This window comes from Toxotes jaculatrix, chromosome 18 (genome assembly GCF_017976425.1).
Source record: "Toxotes jaculatrix isolate fToxJac2 chromosome 18, fToxJac2.pri, whole genome shotgun sequence".
NCBI classification, from domain to species: domain Eukaryota; kingdom Metazoa; phylum Chordata; class Actinopteri; family Toxotidae; genus Toxotes; species Toxotes jaculatrix.
This window is the reverse complement of record NC_054411.1, coordinates 6,976,721-6,997,254: the sequence shown is the minus strand read 5'-3', so window position 1 is coordinate 6,997,254 and position 20,534 is coordinate 6,976,721. Positions and strand designations below refer to the sequence as shown.

Below are 20,534 nucleotides of genomic sequence, written 5' to 3'. Positions count from 1 at the left end.
CGGGAAACAAACTATAAAGACCACGAAACGAATAAAAAAGAATAATAATGATAAAAAAAAAAACACACACACACACACACAAAGATTAAAGATAAAGATGATTCACTGGATCATTTGACCGTTTAATGAAACGACTAAGCAGTATCTGAATTTACTTCCACTAAGAGGAACTATTTCTACTGAGCAACGTTATCCTCCGGTATATAATTTGTAGCGCACGCAGTCATTGTTTACTTGCATCGTAGTTTCCAGTGGAAAGAAAAAGAAAGAAACGGTGAATAAAATAATAATAAAAATCAAACCAAGTGGTGTTTAGTGAATCCGAGCCTCATAAAACCGGACCACAGCGGCGCCCGATGATGGAGGAGCAGAGTCAGGACACCGATGGAGGAGCACGGTCTGTGGAAGACGAAGGGATGGAGAAGGAGAACCTGGAAGATATGGCAGCTCCAGATGCAGAGGAGGAAGATGAGGAGGCTCTTCCACACTCAGAGATCCTGGATATTTTCGAGGAAGGACTTGCTCGACTTGTGCAGGACCCTTTACTCTGTGACCTGCCAATTCAGGTGCTTTATCTTTATCTGATAGTTGCCATGAAGCTTGAAAAAAAAAAAAAAAAGACAGATAGAAGACCAGAAAACTCAATCAAATAAAATGCGCTGGTAATTAGTTTTCTGTCAATTGACTTACCAGTTTATTGAGTAATCATTTCAGCACTAGCTGCAATTTATGACAAAGAAGAATGTCCTGTAAATTCTCCTAAAACCTTAACTTTTTTAGGTGACTCTGGAGGAGGTAAACTCTCAGATTGCTTTGGAGTATGGCCAGGCGATGACCGTGAGGGTTTTAAAGGCGGATGGCGAAATAATGCGTAAGTGTTGAGATGTTGTTTTCTATGTTTCTATGCATTTCCTTTAATGGGTGGACCTCACTACACAAATTTGTAGTTGAATTATAATTATTATAGTTTATATATATATATATGAAGCGAAAATATTCACCTTATGTATGTATATACATATTATGTATGTATATACTACAAATATACTAATTTGAAAGAAAAAATGTTTCTCCCTAAGCCATAGTGGTGGTGCAAAATGCTACTGTCCTTGATCTGAAGAAGGCCATTTGCAGATTTATGGAGCTGAAACAACAACGTGAAGGTGGAGTGAAACATGTCAGCTGGTAAACTCATGCACAAACACAAGAAACTAATTTTAAAAATGGCCAAACATATCATTTGTTACACTCTCACTGTTTTCTTTTTTCTTAACAGGAGATATGTTTGGAGAACTTATCATTTAGTATTTCAGGGGGATAAACTCGAAGATGACAAGATGAGGCTTAAAGAGTAAGTGTTTAAAATTATTTAAATGTGATTCCACTGTCATCAACACTGTTTAACCTTTTTTTCCCCCACTCTGTGAATGTATCTTTACTTCTTCAGCTACGGGATCAGGAACAGAGATGAAGTGACGTTCATGAAGAGGCTGAGGAAAAAGTGAAATGTCACAACCAACATTTGTCACGTCAGGAAAAAAAATCACCACTTCCTGCAGTGTGTGTACTGGTGCCATCAGTTTCTCAGATTTGAAATGACTTTGATAAAGTATTCATGATAATACAACTTGTTTTATTTTAAGTATTTGGGACACTCACGTTGTGAATATTTCTGTACACATTATAAACCTAAAATATTTATCCAGAGGCTCACTTCACAAACTGAGCTGTTTCTTAAAGGGGCTACATGTAAATAAAATGTCTGGAAGCCTGGGTGTTAAGCCACCTTTTTTATTGTGATTTTTGTATAATTGTCTACAAATATTAAAATATATTACAGTATTTTAGTTTTTTTTGTGTGTGTGTGTGTGTGTGTGTGTGTGTTTTACTTGAGTTTGCATTTCAAAAAGAGTGTTCTGTAACATGTTCTACAGAGGTCAGTTGTAAATGTAACCAGATGATTTGAATATTTCCTGATAGAAGTGTACACTACATGCCCTTGTTTATCTAGTTTGAATGTTACCTGTACAGGATACACTGGGAGCAGTTCAGGAAATTAGGTAATACACACCCTTTTTCTTTAATATAATAATTTTCTCTTTAATACGGTTAAAGACATTAAGAGACATTATGAAATTATTAGCTGAGATGTTTGAGTAATGTTTTAACTTCTAACAGTGTAGTAGTTTGTACAGTACAGTTACACACTCTGGACTTGAGATTCACGTTATGTAAATTTTGCTTTGAAAATTAATTCCAGCATTTTATCTACAAGTTTAAATTATTGTTTTGGTTCTTTTGCTGGCTCAACATTTTCAAAAATCGAATCAGACTCAAGCTCATTTTAGAACCAACCAAATTGATTAAAAAAAAAAAAATAATCTAGGACTTGGTAAAGTGAACAGTGAGTGTGAGTTTTTCATTCAGTCAATCTTTGATGACCTTTCACTAGTTTATCTAATGTAAAGTCATGGTTATTGCAAACGACCTGTAGACTTCCATCGTGTAATTCCAATAATTTACATGCAACACAGAAGGCATCATGACAGTATGCTTTTTCAATACCTCCTTTGCCATCTTTTTTTGAATCCTGAAATGTGTTGCTGGTTCAGAGAAATATGCAAATGTTACCTGTCAATAGATTTTCGTGATATGAATTAAAAGATTACAAGAACAAGAAGAAGTACAAGAAGAATGTTAATCAAAAGAAGAAAAATAAATGTGGTCACAGAGGAACATTTATCTAATTTTAACATTTAAACATATTAAATCCAGTTTTCTTCTGCGGTTTCACTGTGCTTCCATCCTATAAACAAAAAGCATAAATGCACTTCTGACACAGTATTTTAGACACCAAACAAGCAAACAGTAATACAGTAAAGACTCTAAAACAGACCTTGGCTAAAAACAATCCAACAGTTCCTCTGTTCAGTCTTTTCAGCTTTCATCATGACGTCTTCAGACAGCGATCTGAAGAAGATCTCTACAGAGCTGAACCATCTTTCGCTCAAAAGGCAACAACTTCTGGAGAGGAAAAAAATTCTGTGCATATTTCAGGAATTAAGGAATCGTGCTGAATTTGGACAAACAGGTGACATATGAAAGAAATTTCTAATCAAAAATGTGACAGATATTTGGCACTTGATATATAAAGTAGATAGATAAATAAAGTAGCCAAGTCTTTCACAAATTGCACACCAAAAATAGTTACTCCCTAGCGCCTCTGTGGCCTTGTATGTATGAGTGTGCTTTTTATTTTTCTGTCAGAGCAATCAGCCAAAAATCAGGATGAGATTGACAGCATTGATGAAAAACTGAAACAACTGACTGAGAGGAGGGCTGAACTCCAAAAAAGGCGCGACACCTTCCTCAGTGCCAACAATAAGAACAGCATAAAAGGTGGGTCAGAGTTTACTGCAGCAAATCATTAGCTCCATCGTATTTTGGTCTTGTAACCAGCCTTTTTTTTTCTTCTTTGCTAGAGGTTAAGTTCAGCTCCAATCAGAAGATTGAGGCCGATCTTCCTCCTCCTGGTACAAATATTTTCTATGTTGAGGCTCCACCTACTGCCCCTGGTGAGTCAGCGAGGCACAAACGCTCATTTTAACTGTTCTCTTTGGTGCTTTTCTCTTCAAACAGCAAAACATACATTACAGAAAGCAAAGAATAAGCTCCTTATAAAATCACACTTGCTGCTGTCACATTTAGTAAGAACACGGTGCAGGGACTTTTGGATCTTTGTCAGGCCCAAAACCTCAATCCGAAAAAAAGAAAAAATCAGAGCAATATTTTGGCCCTGATAAAAATGACCATGTGCTATTTAACATTCACTAGACTCCTCTATCGGCTACACCAGCAAAAAAGAAAAAAGGGGCAGCATGTCCAGTGCATTCACTCGTTAAACACTTTTTGTATTTATTTTTGCAGTTCATTTGTTGTATTGTCAGTGTTAATAATAATAATAATTAATAAAAAAAAAAACATTAATTATCTTAATTACTTATACGTTAATTTTTATTTATTAATTTATTTTTGATGAGATAGCTAGTCTTGCATCCCTTCTCTTCACAGCCCCTGCAGTGATTCTGGACGTGGACAAGCTTCCACCAAGTCCATGCAGGACACAGTGCCCAGAGTGTCGGCAGTACATCACGACAGAGACGTTTACCTCTGTCAGCAGCGTGACCTGGCTGGTGTGCTTGATGTCAGCTCTGGTTGGGTATGAATCAATGCACCTGTTGTATTATTTGCATTATTACATAATCAGACCTTGATGGGCCTTGTTTTTTTCTTTGCGCAGCCACTGGAATATGTTTCTTTTTTCATTTGGTTCCTGTTCCTTCTTTTGCAGGTGTGTGGCTGGTTGTTGCCTCATTCCCTTCTGCCTCGATACGTTCAAATCTACCACACACAGATGTCCCAAGTGCTGGACATCAATCAAAACTATTAAGAAGCTCTGAGAGAAGAGCATGCGGTGGAAGAACGAAGCTCAGATCTAGAACAACTTCAACTTAGTGAAGTAGCACTGAAGCAGCGTGGCTCTCTAATGCTTTTTTTCATGGAGCACAAGTCAGGTGGGACATGTGGTGTTGACCTCCATAGAATGGTTGTATGTAAATGAGTATTATATTAGATTTTTAACACAAAGTGACCTTTCTCTGAATTAAAAAAAAATATCTTCTATATAATTTTACACATTCTGTAGTACAAAAAGTCTGTGAAATTATTTACATTGTGTGAAAATTCTCTGTTGAGGCTTCTAATCGTAGTCTGTTCGTTGGAAAAGAGGGTAAAACACAAATGCACACTGGGCCATACTCGTGAATACTGTTACAAAAATTAAAGCCTCTTCTTGTATAGTTTTTTAATGACAAGCACTAAAGCATAAATGGCATACTGCAGATGCTCATAGGCTGAGTGCGAAATCCCAAATAATCTCTGTATTTACAAAACAGCTGCTACATTTGTATAAAAGATAAATACACAGTGTGTAAAACAACAAACTATGCATTTACAATACTTCTTGCTGTTGAGTTATACTAGCACAGACAAAATATTCCAGCTCATGGTCCATAAATGCTGACATTTGAATAGTCAAATGAGTCATTAATTCACTGATTTATAAAAAAAGAAGAAAAGAAAATCACACCAATCACATTAGTCCTTTTCACAACAGCTCCTTTCAACATTCAGGTGTGTTTGTCAGCTACGCTCCAGATAACCTGCAGAGGCAGACACTGAGTCCCTAATAATTCAACAACTAAACACAGTCTGTCTGTTAGGCTCAAACACAGCTGCCCAATTGCCAAGACACATCTCCTGCTGTAGTGTATCCTGCTGGTTTCTTTGACACTGGATTTTATTTCCTTCATACCAGAAGACATCTTTAGCAATTTGCTAAAAAAAGAAAACCAGATGTGGCCAGCAGATGTCACTACGACACAAATCAGCTGTAAAGCATTAAGGTTTTTTTCAGTGTAAACATTTGTGTAAAACAAAAATGCACACTGGATCATACTTATGAATACTGTTATTTTTCAGTAGGTTGTTTCTGTCTGTTTGCTGTTACTCTGTAATGCTATGCACAGGGATGATGGTCTAGTATGGCCTGCCGTGTTAACTGTTTATATTGAATAAAATACCTTACCAAAAATCAAGTTGACCTCAATTCAATAATTTTCGCCCTGTAAGAGTCGGTTTGCCAGACTTTAAAGCAGTGGATGATGTTCCAATGTCAATCTATCATCATTTATTTGGATACAGTCTTGACAGAGCACAGCAGATCACTCTTGTGTCTGTTGCCCATAACTATAAGTGAAGAAACGTATAGGACTACTGGTCTTGCAATATTATAGAAAGTGTACAGATGCTCACTGGAGATACATTGCAGAGTCATCCTCAACACTCAGGGTGGTAAAACAAGATTTGAGTGATCTGCAGACTACAAGAACTTCTCTCAGAAATGCTTGATATTTAGCAGTGTGTTTTTACTATTACCACAGCCAACACAATAATGTACATTCATGAAGATCGGAGGACAAACAGGCCAAACATGAGAGGAAAGTGATAACAAACCAGTGATATAACTGAAGATCGAAGGCTTAAAAGCTACTTCGCCTGTCAGTTCAAACTGCCAGTACCAGTCTTATGTTATTTCAGTCTCCCAAAATACTCAGAGGGTTGAAAGACTGCAAAGGAATCAATGTAGCGACTATTAAATCAACACTGCATGATCAGATTATTATTGAACTGATTTATCTGTCCAAAACACATAATAGAGCTGCCCAAACCTCCAACAGCTCTTATTCTCACATGGAAACAGAATCATTCCTCAATCTTTTTTTGAAATGGCCTGAAAGGTGTAAGAATTCACCTGAAACCACTCAGTCGTAGCTGAAGAGCAGTTTCTGTGGATTTCTTCCATTTTCAGTAATGTTTGAAAAACATCCACTAATAGATTTGAGGGAGCCGAGCTCATAAACACAGATGGATGTGACTCCATAAAGACAATCATTTATTCTTCGGATAACAGAGAGAACGAAGCACAAATCTGACATACGAAAGGTCTGGATTCAGAACACAGAGCAACAAGAGTTGCTGGCCTGCGCTTTTGAAACTCCATAACCTCCTCCAATACTGCACTCCTCCTAGTGGGATGGGCTGGGACTGACTGGTCAATACATGCATGTGGGAAGCTCTGATCAAGGTGATACTTAAAAATGGCTAGTGTGTTGCTTCAGTTGCATAAAGGTCTTCTCTCACACCTCTGCAAAGCTTCTCCTGCAGTTCAGTTACCATTAAAAGTGTCTCTCTCTACTTGCGTTTTCGCAAAAAATGGCAACTTCCATTGCATCTGCATTTTCCAGCATCTCCTAGTCCAAATGACTTCCTTTTCTCTACCCTTCTATGCACAATTACATGAGCAAATCTACTGTTTGGTTACAAATAATATGCAGTATAATGATTAGATACAAGTAATATGTTGATTAATATGCCTTATATTGATAACACACAGTTACGCACTGATTACCTCAGATTACCTCATTTCCATCAACACAGTTCATGAGAGTCCAGGAAGTCAGAAGAGAAGACACCCACTGGTGTTGACATGTCCAAAGGGTTGATCCCCTCTGCTGGCACAGACAAGGTAAGGTCCAGCCAATCCATATTGTCCATGTGAGTGTTGTGCAAGGTCAAAGCAGAGGGTGGTGTGCTGTCATTAAAGTCCACTTCCATGGTGACAATAGGTGAGTGTAACTCCTCCATCAGTTTCAGTGTTTGTGGCTCAGCGTCAGCACCTAGCGTGCAGTCCAGGAGGGAGTCCAGCTGGGTGTCAGAGGTCAGCACCGCCAAGCTGGTTGAGGGTTTAAGGGGCGTAGAAGGCAGCTGGGCCACTTGTATCATGGGAGGAGGGCGGGATAAAACTGTGTTGATGGGAAGGGTGGTTACGCTGGCTGTCACAGCGAGAGGCTTGTTCTGGCTGGGGGGATCCTGTCTGATGAAGGGGGAGATCTCTGAAAAAACAAAAAACAAGTGCAGAACATAAAGAGTGAAAATTCAAAAAAAAAAATATATATATTATCGCGTACTAAGTTACCAGTTAAAAAAAGTAATGTATTTCTCACCACCGCTCTCAATCAACACATCAAAAAGGTCATCCATCTGCTGGCTAGCTGCAGAGGGACTCTGCAGAGAAATAATAATCAGCATATGTTTCAGTACAATGTAGTAACTACTTTATATACTGTACTAAACAATGCATTTCACTGTTAATTCATTTCTCACCTGGACAGCACTTAGCATGCTGCGTGTCTGTTTAACTGCATCCTCATAGCGGGGTGGATCTTTACACTTTGACGCATGGTTTGGGAACGTTGGCTGCTGTAAGATCAACGCTGATTGGCTGGGACTGGGGGACTGTTTGGCAGGAAAAGACAACAGTCCCTTACACCAAATGACAAGATACATCTGATACAAACCATCATCCAAATCAAGTTCACATTGTACAAATAAGTAAATAAACCAGGGCTCAGCACTTTTCTAAACAGTAGTTGCAAAGTGCTTTACAGGAAATGAAAAAATAAAGGGAAAGAAGAAGAGACTAAAGGATCATCCTCTACCTTATTCCTAGGGATAGGCTGGTTAGCGGCAGCTCCTGCAGGACATCCACCCGCTGGGAATGTGTTGAGCAAGCTTTGTGCTGTGGAATCCATCCTCCATGTCTGCAGAGGATTTCAGACAAGTCAGCATGGAGGCATGCATTAATGAATGCGTTAATGCTTTCTGCTGCTTGTATGGAAAAGTATTGCATTGCAACACACACTTTCCGTGGGAGTTACTTCTGTTTACGTAACCAAGCTGCAGAGCATCAGGGCTGTAGCGGGGAATTGTGGAAAAGAAGATTGATCTGGATCACCAGCTTTAAGGCAAAATAATTTAAATTGAATTGCTTGGGGACTCTTCGGCTGAGGTATCACCACATTTCAGCCCACTGTTTGCAGTGCAATGCAGAGTAACCCGTGAGTGCTGTGTTTGTGTTGAGCTGCGGTTTCTGTCGCTAATTCTGGCTGCATGTTGGGCTCAGAGCAGAGGGACGACAGAGGGCAGCGAGGGCACCACGGTCAGCCCTCACTCATCACCTGCTCCAGTAGCCCATGTTTCCACAGGCCTGCTTTTTTGCTTTGAAAAGAAGATTTCACCACTCAGCTGAGTCCTGTTATTACCGTGGCAACAAGGAAGATGTATTACCCATGGTAGAGCGTAATTGATTGTTAGAGAGAAAAACACATGATATGTGATATGTGAGGAAGTGCCATCAAAAACTTTGCACTGCATCCATGATGTGCGACTGAAGGAGAATTTACTGCACAGAAAACAGAATTTATGATTTCAGGTGTGCGCACGTTTCAGTGATCACATAAAATTCATGTTTGTACATTTTAAAGGAATCCAAAACTACCACAAAATCACAGCTGACAGTGATGACTAATAAGGAGACAGACCGGTGCAGCCTGCGCAAGCATCGGTGTGTTTTCTTACCTTTGTCAGTGGCTGAGAGTGAGTGCTGCATTGCTGTTGTAATGCTGCTGAGGCCTCTATTTTCTGTGGCACCTGTCCAGAGGTCTGGATGAGGCCTGGGGCTGCACTGCTCACAGTAGTATGTAATTTGATGCAGTTGGCTGGGAGCTGGATAGTGACTGCTGAAGCAGGAAGGGACGCAGGCAGGAGGATCTGTGCTCCGGCCTGGACAGACTGCAGGGTTTCAGCCTGCTTGATGGTCTGATGGCTGATGATGAATTGGTTTGGAGGAGCTAATTGGCTTTGATCTGCAGCCTCCTCCTGTTTGACCAACACTGGCAGCCCAGGAGAGCTACAGGACGCAGAGCAGTTTAAGGGGGACCTGTTTTCCTCTTTGACCTGGGTGGGAGCAAGAGGGCTGAGCTGAGGTGGAGAATCCCCCTGCTGACTCCTCTTCTCCACCTCCAGTTGCATCTTCAGTTCCTCCACCAGCCTTTGCTCCTGCTCCAGCTTCCTCATCAGCTCCTTAATCTGACGCTCCTTCTCATGCAGACGTTTGTCCTTTTCTGAGTCCTTCTCATGCAAAACTTTGTCCCTGGCAGAGTCCTTCTCACAGGACCTTGTCTCTGTAGGAAACTCCTCCAGTGGAGCTCTCTGAGGGGAGCTCATGAGGGGAACAGTGTAAGTCGGAGACAGAGCACCCGAAAGATTTGCTGGACTGTCTGCCACACTACTGTCCTCTATGCCCAGACTGGACACTTTTGACGCTATAGGGGACACAGGTGGGGTTAACTTTATGTTTTCAGACTGTGAGGCTGCTGTTTCCGCAGCAGCAGGAGTCTGGATGGCAGAAGTCTCCTGATACAACTTTAGCCTCTCTATTAGGTCTGTCTTAGTCCCAGAAACAGGCAGAGATCTGCGTTTTAGTTCCATTTTAAGCTCAGCAACCTGTAAACATAACAAATTATTATAGAATATCTCTCAAAATGTTGTTTGGGCTCTTCTGCAGAATGCATGAGCTGCATATAGTGAGACTGTGTGCAGGCAGCAATGTGTCACCTTCATCTCATCCAGATTAGCTGGTAAATGATCCGGCCTGCGGTTCTTCTGAGTGTGGCGGGGCTGTACAGGGGCAGACGCAGTGTTTCCACTCAGAACACTGGAACAGCTGGTTTGTACCTCAGTGGCTGATCTGCTGTAATACGATGGAAGAAAAGGGGAGTACAGAATCTGAACTGTTATCCATTTTTCACAATTAAGTGCTTCTGTGCAGGAAACCATGGGCAGGAAATGTAAAGTATTTGAGACAAACAGCAGCTGTGGTCTAACAGTTGTGGCAGTGAGCTTCACAATTCTCTAAAATCAGGTGTGAGAAGAAAATTAGAAGTGGAAGGAAGCAACATTTGCAGTTTAGGGTTTTATCTGCACTAATGACTAATGAACCCATCAATGGACAGCAACAAGCTCAAGTATAAGCCTATACACATAAGGGTAGGCTGTGGGAGAGCAAAATCCTATCTCTGGCTGTGTAAAAGGAATGTTTGTGCTGCTGAATGAAGACATACTTGACTGTGGCCGGCAGGACAGCCTGGTAGTTGTATTGCTGCTGTTGCTGGCTTAAGATCTGGAGCTGTAGGAACTGCTGCTGCTGCTGCAGGAGGCGGGCATAAGCAGAGTCCATTGGCACTTCACTGAGCTCCTGCTTCTGGTCTGGGGGAATGTACTGGTGGTACTTCAGCTTTTTCACCCAAGGTTTGGGCTCTTTGCTCTTTTTGCTGCGGCTTTTATCGCCAGGTAGCTTGGGCAGGCTTTGCTGCAGAGCACAACACAACAAAGAAAATGGGCATGTAAAACCTTGAGAGGGCCATCTGGAGGATATTTGATCTCTGTGACTGATCTCAGTCCAGTTTATCAGGGAATACAGTTAGCATTGCCAGTACCAACACTGCAAGACTTGGAACTGATACTGGATTTTTATAGCTTGAAGCGCTGAGGTGGAACATTGTTCTGACACCCGATGAGAACTGCAGGATGAGGAAATGGGTAGTGGAAATGTGACTCTTATTGTTTTACCACCTGCAATTACAGGATACACATGAAAATGGCTTGGCATAAGAGCAGCAGGTTCTAACTATGAAACCAGAAACTCAAGCTGGGTTAAGCAAGCACACACCCTCCAATTTGTCAGATTCATTCCCCTATCGTATTCCAAGGGAGGGAGAGTTCATCTTATGCTCAGAGGATAACTGGATTATGATAAATGCACAAGTTATTGCTTCACCCCCGTCCTTTGATTTTTGGCTTAGAATTTACACAGCTTGAATGAGGAAGGCCAGTCTGTCATTTGACCCTAATTGAAGACAAACTGTGGCTGGCACAGATTTAAGACCAAGGATTTGTGAAATGACTTTTAAACCCTGTTGTTCTTTGAACTGCATTTTACTTGGCTGAATGCTGACATTGAGTTCACCCCCTAAACTGATGTGACTTTGAGAATGACAAAACACAGACTCTGTGTCTTCTGACATTGTAGCTATCATCACATTTCCAAAGAAAACAAAAAAAAACACAGTCAATAAATCAGAGAGACAGAGCGCAGAGGAACAGAGGTCACTTTCATGTCAGACGGTTAGAATTTAAATTAACTCGTCCTGCTACTTAAGTTCAGGAAGGCTTTGAAATGACTTTGGCCAAACTTGGAGCTGTTAACAAAAAAAAACAAAAAAACAAAAAAACTCAGCTCACCTTCACGAGAACTGGCCCTGGTGTCATACTGGGAACAACAGTGGTGACTGGCTGAGGTGTAGATGCTTGTGGGTTGCTTTGTTGCTCACTGGTAGAGACGAGGTTGACTAAATCTGATGTGGTCTGTGAGTGAGGTGGTGGGGAGTGCTGAAAAAAGAAGAGACAGAGAAAAAAAAAAAAACTCACATGAGCCGCTCAGTAAGAACAGTGAAGCCGTTACGCCTGTTAATCATCATCCCACGCAGGACACGAAAAGCACCTCAGAGGGAACAGTATAAACAGGTTGATAAATGGTCAGAAAATAAAAAATGAGCACGATATGTTTCAACAAATTATGAAAATAATACAAAATGAAAATAAAAAATACATTATACACGGTTAGTACACTGTGTGTGCATGCAGTAACTTAGGTCTCCAAATATTATTTTTCTCATAAGTGAAAAATTGTACCAATGGAATCTTAAGTTTACCAGGTTCAAATGCAGTGTCTAACCTTCCTTAAAATGAAAGGTTTCTTATAATCTTAAGACTATAGATTAGAAAACTTGTGAAGAATGATGAAGTTTATTTGCTGACATGGACAGTTCGTGTTTTAAAGATGAAAGGTAGTGGTTTACCTGTGTGGGAGAGTTTAATTGAGAGGAGGATGAGGTGGCCTCAGTTTTTCCAGACTCCCTTAGAGAAGCCAAAGAGGGGCTTGGAGTTTCCTGGCTGGACGGATGCTCTGGTGATAAGGCATCACTGCTGTCCTCATCGAAGTTGTAAACATCTGGTGTCTTAGAGGATTTTGCTTTATCACCTATGAAGCCAACATCAAACATAAACGAGGACCACTTATAAATGATTTAAAGGATAAGTCAAAACTGAAAAAAAAAAGCATTAGTTTTTAGCAGTATTGAAATTTGTGCTGTCTGTTCATGTACTGTATACCTTTTATGACTGAAAAAGGAAAACTTGGCTAACTTCTCTGTGGCAGATCATGTCAGATACGCTGCCCATCACTGGGTAACTGTCAAACTCACAGACACAGGTACTACACAGGTGTAATAACATTAACAATGGCTAAAATGTACCTGATATGCTGCAGTGCTGGCTTGTGTTGACTTTCTGGGTGTCACTGTAAGTGGTGAACTGTTGGTGGTGAGTGTGGCACCAAAGTGGGCTTAAACAAAACACTTTCAATGGCTCAGGTCTTGTAACAGTGAGGATATAATAGTGTTGATAAGTATCTACCATTGATGACCTCTTCGACAGCAGAGTCCACAGGCAGGATGTTTTTCTCCACCAGCTCCATGGGTCCAGGTCGCTGGGCTATCTTCTCGTTGAGATCGTCAGCCAGTCTGGCCCTCTTCAGCCTCATCTGTGTGGCCTGCAGGGAGGGTTCGGCCTGCGTCTCTGATAAAGACACGGAGGATCATTAGCTATGATCTGGCCAGCATCAGTCAGCCTCTTCACTGTTTTGTCAGGGTGACTCACAGCAGCTTCATCCAGACCTCACAAAGACCTTTATCTGGTTATAACTTTGTAAAACAAAACAGGCAGTAAATACAGACAGATGAATAACCAGCTTATTCATCTCTCTTATCTAGATGCTATAAACCAGTAAGAACACACAGGAGGAGGATTACCTTGTAGGATGTGCATACGGACCAGTTCAGATCGCTCAGGTCTGCTGCAGAGTTTGTGCTTTAAGAAGTTCCCAGTCTGTTAAGAAAATTCATTTTGTTATTATTATTCTTACCATGAGGACATCATTTAGATGCAGATTAACAAAATCATGATCAGCCGCAGAGCTGATGACAGTAACTGATGTTTTACCTTGGCTCTTTCCAGGCTGCGAATCTGCTCATGAAAGGCAGCAGGTGTTTTCAGAGCTGTGAAAAAGTGAATAAACCACATCCATAACTTTTCTCAGTCACAGTATTTCCACACACTAGCAAACTGTTCCTTCTTCTTTGGAGTAAATGAGTTCTGATTTAGGCGATTTCTCCTGCTTACTATTTGCAAAGACCATTTACCTTTGTCTGTTTCTGCTGTCGTGACAGAAAACCTTTAATTAGATTTTAAAATTATGGACATCTAGCTCTGTTCTTTGCTTTTCTCTCTTTATATTTCACTTTTTTGCCACATTATACACTGTCATGGAATTAACTCGAATTAACTTGATCAAAATAGAAGCCTGCTTGTCTGCTGTGAAAAGCTGAATGTCAAAAAAAGTTTCTGCTCAGATAAAACTGAGATGCTGGTCACAGGCCCGGCCTGACACACACACCAGTTTGAACAAGTAACAGTGTCTCAAAGCATGACAGCCAAGAACCTCGGTGTTACATTTGATCCAACCCTCTCTTTTGATAAGCACATTAAAGACATCACCAAGACCATCCAGACTGGATTACAGTGGCGTTTTGTTTTCAGGTCTGCCACGCAGTAGTACTAAAAGTCTTCAAATGCTTCAGGACACTGAAGCTAGAAAATCTGACAACATTACACCACTTCTAACCTCCTTTTACTTGCTCCCTATACATGTCAGATCAGACTTTAAAGTGCCTTTGATGAAGGCATGCCTCTTCATATCTGCCTGATCTCCTTAAACCCTATATTCCATCCCATGCTCTTCGCTCTCAAAATACAGGGCTCCTGAATGTCCCCAGAGATTAAAAAAAAAAAAAGAAGTCAGCAGTCTGCAGGGCCTCGATCGTGCCCCCTTCCCCTGGACCAATCTCCATGCTGACATCAGACTGTCTGACTCCATTGAGGGATTTAAATCCAAATTTAAAACTCATCTTTATGCCTTAACTTTGAGTTAATAGCTTATTTATTGAATACTCCTACCCACGGGTCGGTCTCTAGTACATACAGTATAGTCCATGTTGTCCTGCTGACTGTAAACTTTCTAGTACCACTGCATCTCTCTAATCCTCTGTTTATCCCCCCAAATACATGAGAATCCAGGCTGTGCCCCCCCACCTTCTCCCTCTCTCCCCCTGTTTTCTCCCCCCTGCCCTCTCTTTTCACTCAGGCTCTTTGTGCTGGACCATCTGCCATCCTGGGACCTCTCTCTCTCTCTCTCTCCTAACTGTTGCTGCCCCATTCCAGATGTTTTGGATCTTCTGGATCTGGCTCTTCATCCTTCAAGAATCCCAGCCTCCTCCTCGCCTTTCTCTCTCTCCCTCTGTGTGTTTGTTTCTTTCTCCCAGACCTGTGAATGATGTGCTTGGTTTTGCCTCTTGTATGTTTGCGTAGTCTGTCCTCTTTCCACGTGTTCATGGTGGAGAGGAGGCCATGTGGCCCAGGTCCTATCTCTTGGAGGCACCTGGAAGGTGCTCGATGTTCTCCAGATCTTATTCTTCATTAATGTTTACAAATAAATAATGTTGTCACCTGGACTGTCTCACAAAGCTCACAAATAAAATTTGACTTGACTGACTTGTCTTGGATATGACAACAGTCACTTGCCACACTAACTCGATTAATTTTTTTTTTTTTTCCTTTTTTCATGTCATTATTTTTTCCATCATTATTTTCATGTGTTTTGTCTTCGTTCTGCATGATTGTGACATTAATAATAAACAGAAGCTCATGGGAGTCCAACAGGAAGTGTCAGCTTTACTGATTCAAGCAGAGAGGAGAATGTTCCATGCAGAGAGTTACTCTCTGATCTCTCAGAATAAACTCATGCTGCTTTAGGCAAGGTCTGGCTCACAGACTAGTCACCTCTGCTATGATGAGCACTGTTTGCTTTAAGGACACTGGCCGGGGGGGGCACTCTGAGGAGTGTGTCAGAGGAGCAAAGCAAAACATTCCTGCTCGTCACCTAAACCTCAGCGCATACCTACTGTAAGCTTCTAAGTGTGGGAGTAGCAGAGTGCTTTAGTGGAGAATAGCCTGGGTGATTTGTGTGCAGGCCACGCCTGACCAGGCCACAGAGAGGGCGACTGGCCTCCACTGAAGGCTCAGTCGCTGACTCATTTGGCTGTGTGGAGCCAGAGAGGAGGTGAAAATCTGACTGCAGGAGACTTCTCAAGAGAGAACAGGACAGAGAGGAAGAGTTACGTCTTTTTCTCTTTCTGCCTTCCAGCTATCAGCATGATTCTGTCACAGATTCAGCTTGTCTTTTATTAGGTGTTCTCTAAAACACAATGCTCACCCAGGGAAAGAAGCACAGGGACTGAGTCTGCTCCACTTTTGTCACATCAAAGGACGAATGTGGACGGTATTAGAGCAGGAGCTATTCCTTTCTAGTTTGGCAGTGGTGTGCTGCTTGGTGGATTATCTGTTTTTAATCTTTGAGTCATTTTCATCATTGGTTATGTTTACACAAGCATGATGATCCGACTATTAATAGGAGTAGAATAAATCTCTAATGTAGTGTTGTTTGTGAGCGATTTGTTGAAAAGAAACAATCTACTTGAATCAACTTCCTGAAACAAAACAAAAATTGTGGACAAAAAATTAATAAATTAAAGAATAAAACTAAATTATAGCAAAAAATATGAATAACAACTATATAAGCATGTCAGCAGACTATATCCGTGGGAATTAATATATGAGTAGCAGAACACAATCTGAAAAGATTGCCAAAAAATGGCAAAAAAAAAATAAAAATCAAAAAGTCAGTGGTTCCTGAGACTGCGATCTTTTCACTGAGAGGGAACGATGCATTTTGCTCACTAAACATACTACACAGTGAACACGAGCCCTGAGTGATAATCACGGCTCAAACTGCTGGAATCAGGCCCAACAAGTTCAAGACTAATGCCGAACTGCAGATCAGTTAAAAAGACTTTAAAATCATTAAAAACTAGAATTCATCTCCGATATTGAGATTCAGATAATGTCATTATGCCATTTACAAGACTCGTTGAAACTGAGAACCTCAGGACATATTGGGTTTCCTTCTTTGTGGCTGCCCTAACAGTCCTACTGTAGGTGGCTGTCAATTAACCTCAATTTCTCAGAGTGTAAGGTAAGAGTTTTGCTCATGTGTGATGTGAATACTCACGTGGCATGATGCCTTGCTCCACAAGCTGCTCACGAGTTCTCCTCTGCTGCAGACAGAGCTGGAGGACTGTGAGAGTGCAGAGACACAGAGGTCAGAGTTGAACTTTTGCCATTCAGAGCCAACTCCGCTGCGTCAACTAACAGTCATCTCTGGCTTTAAACTGTGAAACCTGCCAGACTTCAAATAAAACAAAGTACTTATTATTTCTCAGTCAACATGCTACACCAACGGCCCAACAGTAAAGCCTGTCCACCACCACAGACATCCTATTCACTTCCTGTATGGTTTTAACTGGGGTTGTTAAAGGTACAGCATATTTTACAACAGTTAGACTCAAATGCGATTGGCCGAGAGCCTTCACTGTCAGTATCTCTGTGTGGGATGCAAACGTATTTAGGAATCAAACAGAGTAACAACAGTACAGAATACAAACAGATAAAAGAGGGATTAATGGTAGAGCTGTAGTCACTATAATGAGCAAAACTGGAGATGGTCATGACGCCACAGGGGGCCAAGTGAGTCGTGTCTATTTAATAGCTTGTTTATAAAACGTAATCTTGCTTAGGATGGATAAGCTGTGATCAGTTATGTTTCTGTGAAACATCAAAGGCATGACTATCTTCCATCAGGAATTGTTGAGTCTTGCATGTAGGCCCCACAACAGAGTTGTTTCCCCATCTATATAAACTGTAGTAAGATCCCAGTTTAAACATTTATAAACAAGTGAGCGTGGACGTGTTATTTCAGTAGAATAACACCGCTTCATGCAGGAAAGACAGTCTAAAGAGTAAGGTGATGGGCGACGGCGATGAATGAGGCGGCGGTGTGAGGTACATGAGGCCCTTATCATCACCACCGCTGTGAAGTGAAACCGGCTTAACTACATCTACTCAGTGGCTCGGGGGAAACAGCTACTCCCACTCACTCACAAACACACACACACACAAACAGACTCACACACACTCAACAGACCTGCTCAACTCTCCTGGGAAAGGCGCTGCGTCTGAACAGGCCTCTGTGACTCACTCTAGCAAAAATAAACTGGGCAGCTGTGAGAACAAGGCCTGGGAACCATGAAATTTGGGGGTAGTTAAGGGGGTGGGATCTCCAGTTGTATGCAGAGCTGAGGGGACGTCCACGGGCTTCTACTGGTGGGCAAGGGAACGCAGAGTGACAAGAGCTGAGGCAAAGGGTGGGAGGCCGAGTCCATTCTCACAGCAGCCCATCAACTCCGGGGCAGAGAACACAGTGTGCCTGCCCCGCCTGCTGTGTTTCCTATTACAAACCCAAGCTAGGGGGGTTATGGTCAGCCTGAGACAGATCATACCAGGAGATTGTAAAAAATTGCCATTGGTTTGTCTCAATATTTATATCCACTTTGACTTGGAGAGAATGCCACTGGCATGAAAATTTATGAGTGCATATTACTACATATCAATAACATCAAAAGCTGCCTTCCAGCGCCACAAGAGAATGCAGGGTTTAATATGAGCATCAGTATGGGGGTACACCTCATGCCCGGGGTCCTCCTCACTTTGTGTCATCTTGTGTTCAACTTGAACCCTGGCTAACCTCTCCGTGATGCAAACTGGCTCCGCTCTCCTGCTCACCAGCAGAGCGTAAACAGAGGTTGTGGAGAGAGGACTCTGCTGAAATCCTTGTCTACTGATGTAATCTCTAATCTCAGACCCACGTTGTTCTCAGCAAATCATCCCTGGAGGTCTCCCATCAGACCTTTTATTTTATTTGACTTTTTTGTTTTTTTTCTTAAGAAACAGAACAAATAATAAAAAAAAAAAAAAAAACTGTTTGGCTACAGATACTCCCCGGCCAGACAAAACTGAATTTAGTTTAGAAAGTGACTGACACTGGGTTATGTTGACTTTGCTGTTATAAATACCAAAGACTTTAAACAAAATCCAATTTTAGCAAAGATTCGGGCATCTACAACTGGAGACAGACTAAACCATGAATATACAGATTGTATTGGTTTATTAAAAAAGTAATTTGTGTGTGCAGCAGCTGATTTTGTTAGATAGAGGGTTTAGTTAGGTAGAGTTATATTTAGTCAGGTCACGAATAATAAATTGTTGACAAAGAATTTAAACAAAATGTTCCACATGCAAATCTTCCATGACTGCTTAATTACTGCATGCTATACATATCCAGTATTATACACTTTTGTCACAGGAGTGTTGTTTTGCAGCAGTAAAACGTGTTGATATCACTTTCGCAGGATGTGTTAGGTACATGTGTCTCAACATGTACCTAACACAGGTAATGCACTTTGGTGTTTGGCAAATATTTTCATCAAAGGTGACTTCACAGATGTTACAGTAAGTCGACCACGATCTAGTGTAGAACCTAAACACCAGTGACCATTGGTTTTTATCACCAGAAGACAGTTATGCTGTGCTTTATTAAAGTAAAGAGTCCACACTACTGAAGCCTGGGAATTTGCTGCTGACAAATGCACAAAGGGAAGATTACAAATATTCAAATAACGATTGAATCTTGATCAGCAACATATCTTTGTAATGGACTTCATTTGAATGAAGCTCATTGTGTGCACTTACATTACAGTGGTGAATTCATGCTTATATTGTGTGACAGAAAACCATAACAATGTGTTAACACAGTGCCAGAATAAACACAGGCAGTATAAACCGATGCGTCTTCTCTCCTAAATCGCTCTCTGACAGACTCTGACTGTCTTTTTAGAACAAGTTTGATTTATTATCCATCAGAACTCAATAGTCTCTCTTGCAAGAACGATGCTTGGCATGAGTCATCGTGATGAGCTTTACTGTTGTCCTGTCATTTCCTGTTGGGCTGTATCTACGTCACTACAATCCCCTTGCCACTGCTGCCAGCATCAGTAACGACGAACAAGAGTAAATTAAAAAAAAAAAAAAACCTGAGTTAACTTAATGCTGATATTCAAAGAAAACAATGAAAGATGCAAAATGCAGATTAGACACGAAAAAGAAAGGAAAAGCACCTGATTTGAATTTACCCCTGCAGATGGAGGGGGTCTCCACATCAAGGCAGGCCATGGAGGACAGTGGTGGTTTGCTTGGCGGCCAGGTCTGGAGTCCCATGGAGTGATGAGGGCCAGTGGAGAACGGGGCAGTCAGGGAGAGAAAAGACCCAGCTCTGAGCGAACGACAGCTGGCTCTCAGAGCTGCACACAGTCCCTCCTCTCTGGCTCTGTGCTGGCCTCAGCGGAGAAAGTGTGTGTATGTGTAAGTGTGTGTGAGTGCTCAGTCAACTTCAGGAGGAGGGAACACAGTGCTGCTCATGTTAACCCTCGCTGGGTCACTTTGCTCTGCTCACAGAGGAATCATCACACTATAACACGAAACCCCGGGGAACTTTTGATTATTTACTGAATATTTCTTAATAATCTATATATCTTGGTTTGAGGAACTTCACTCAGCAGGGGACCAAACTGTTTACTGGTAACCAATACATAGTCAATAAAAGCAAGCTGTTGGGTGTTGAGTGGGCACATCTCCATGATTTCTTTCTCTATAATTTTTGTAGCACTAAATAACAATGACAGGAACAAACACAGTGGGTCCTTAAGGACATGGAAGCTTATCTTTAAACATTTTTTAATGATTAGTTATGAAATGGTTTTAATATGTGTAGTCATTGTTTTCATCGTTGTTTTCCATTACGGCACCAGTGATTTATAGCAAGCAATGACAATGTCATCTTAGCTCTTATACTAATCGCCAGCAATTCCAACTTGTATGTGACAATA

At 41.3% G+C, this 20,534-nt stretch overlaps 3 protein-coding genes across 6 annotated transcripts; 2 read left to right on the top strand and 1 right to left on the bottom strand.

Annotated features, from left to right (window-relative positions):
* The first annotated feature begins 218 nt into the window (after positions 1-218).
* On the top strand, positions 219-1,842 carry snrnp25 (small nuclear ribonucleoprotein 25). 2 transcript variants are annotated; one of them, XM_041062995.1, is made up of 5 exons: positions 219-566; positions 781-871; positions 1,080-1,177; positions 1,277-1,351; positions 1,448-1,842. In XM_041062995.1, exons 1-4 carry the CDS (start codon positions 357-359, stop codon positions 1,319-1,321), a joined length of 444 nt encoding a protein of 147 aa, XP_040918929.1. In that variant the 5' UTR covers positions 219-356; the 3' UTR covers positions 1,322-1,351; positions 1,448-1,842. The 2 variants fall into 2 exon arrangements, with proteins under 2 accessions (XP_040918929.1, XP_040918928.1); XM_041062994.1 differs by having other exon boundaries at positions 1,080-1,185.
* Positions 1,843-2,028: 186 nt separating this feature from the next.
* Positions 2,029-4,723, top strand: LOC121198441. Its single transcript, XM_041062599.1, has 6 exons — positions 2,029-2,060; positions 2,933-3,091; positions 3,268-3,399; positions 3,483-3,575; positions 4,072-4,219; positions 4,352-4,723. Exons 2-6 carry the CDS (start codon positions 2,950-2,952, stop codon positions 4,458-4,460), a joined length of 624 nt encoding a protein of 207 aa, XP_040918533.1. The 5' UTR covers positions 2,029-2,060; positions 2,933-2,949; the 3' UTR covers positions 4,461-4,723.
* A 125-nt stretch (positions 4,724-4,848) lies between these two features.
* Positions 4,849-19,990, bottom strand: mrtfbb (myocardin related transcription factor Bb). 3 transcript variants are annotated; one of them, XM_041062597.1, is made up of 14 exons: positions 19,767-19,990; positions 16,766-16,831; positions 13,582-13,637; positions 13,392-13,467; positions 12,997-13,158; positions 12,381-12,562; positions 11,764-11,910; positions 10,584-10,831; positions 10,078-10,210; positions 9,040-9,966; positions 8,121-8,222; positions 7,786-7,917; positions 7,626-7,686; positions 4,849-7,514 (listed from the first exon to the last, which is right to left on the bottom strand). In XM_041062597.1, exons 1-14 carry the CDS (start codon positions 19,864-19,866, stop codon positions 7,051-7,053), a joined length of 2,856 nt encoding a protein of 951 aa, XP_040918531.1. In that variant the 5' UTR covers positions 19,867-19,990; the 3' UTR covers positions 4,849-7,050. The 3 variants fall into 3 exon arrangements, with proteins under 3 accessions (XP_040918531.1, XP_040918529.1, XP_040918532.1); XM_041062595.1 differs by having other exon boundaries at positions 4,850-7,514; positions 10,078-10,213; XM_041062598.1 differs by having other exon boundaries at positions 4,850-7,514; positions 10,078-10,213; positions 19,782-19,990.
* Between the last annotated feature and the right edge of the window lie 544 nt (positions 19,991-20,534).

What these genes read in the sequence shown, in the direction of transcription:
- snrnp25 (XM_041062994.1), top strand. Translation starts at nt 357, where the DNA reads ATGATGGAGGAGCAGAGTCAGGACACCGATGGAGGAGCACGGTCTGTG. An exon ending in GGAGTGAAACATGTCAGCTG is followed by an intron (nt 1,186 to 1,276) that starts GTAAACTCATGC and finishes TTTTCTTAACAG; the next exon opens with GAGATATGTTTGGAGAACTT. An exon ending in GACAAGATGAGGCTTAAAGA is followed by an intron (nt 1,352 to 1,447) that starts GTAAGTGTTTAA and finishes TTACTTCTTCAG; the next exon opens with CTACGGGATCAGGAACAGAG.
- mrtfbb (XM_041062595.1), bottom strand. Translation starts at nt 19,866, where the DNA reads ATGGGACTCCAGACCTGGCCGCCAAGCAAACCACCACTGTCCTCCATG. An exon ending in CCGTATGCACATCCTACAAG is followed by an intron (nt 13,159 to 13,391) that starts GTAATCCTCCTC and finishes TGTCTTTATCAG; the next exon opens with AGACGCAGGCCGAACCCTCC. An exon ending in TGTGTTGATTGAGAGCGGTG is followed by an intron (nt 7,515 to 7,625) that starts GTGAGAAATACA and finishes TTGTTTTTTCAG; the next exon opens with AGATCTCCCCCTTCATCAGA.
- LOC121198441 (XM_041062599.1), top strand. Translation starts at nt 2,950, where the DNA reads ATGACGTCTTCAGACAGCGATCTGAAGAAGATCTCTACAGAGCTGAAC. An exon ending in CAATAAGAACAGCATAAAAG is followed by an intron (nt 3,400 to 3,482) that starts GTGGGTCAGAGT and finishes CTTCTTTGCTAG; the next exon opens with AGGTTAAGTTCAGCTCCAAT. An exon ending in GGCTCCACCTACTGCCCCTG is followed by an intron (nt 3,576 to 4,071) that starts GTGAGTCAGCGA and finishes TTCTCTTCACAG; the next exon opens with CCCCTGCAGTGATTCTGGAC.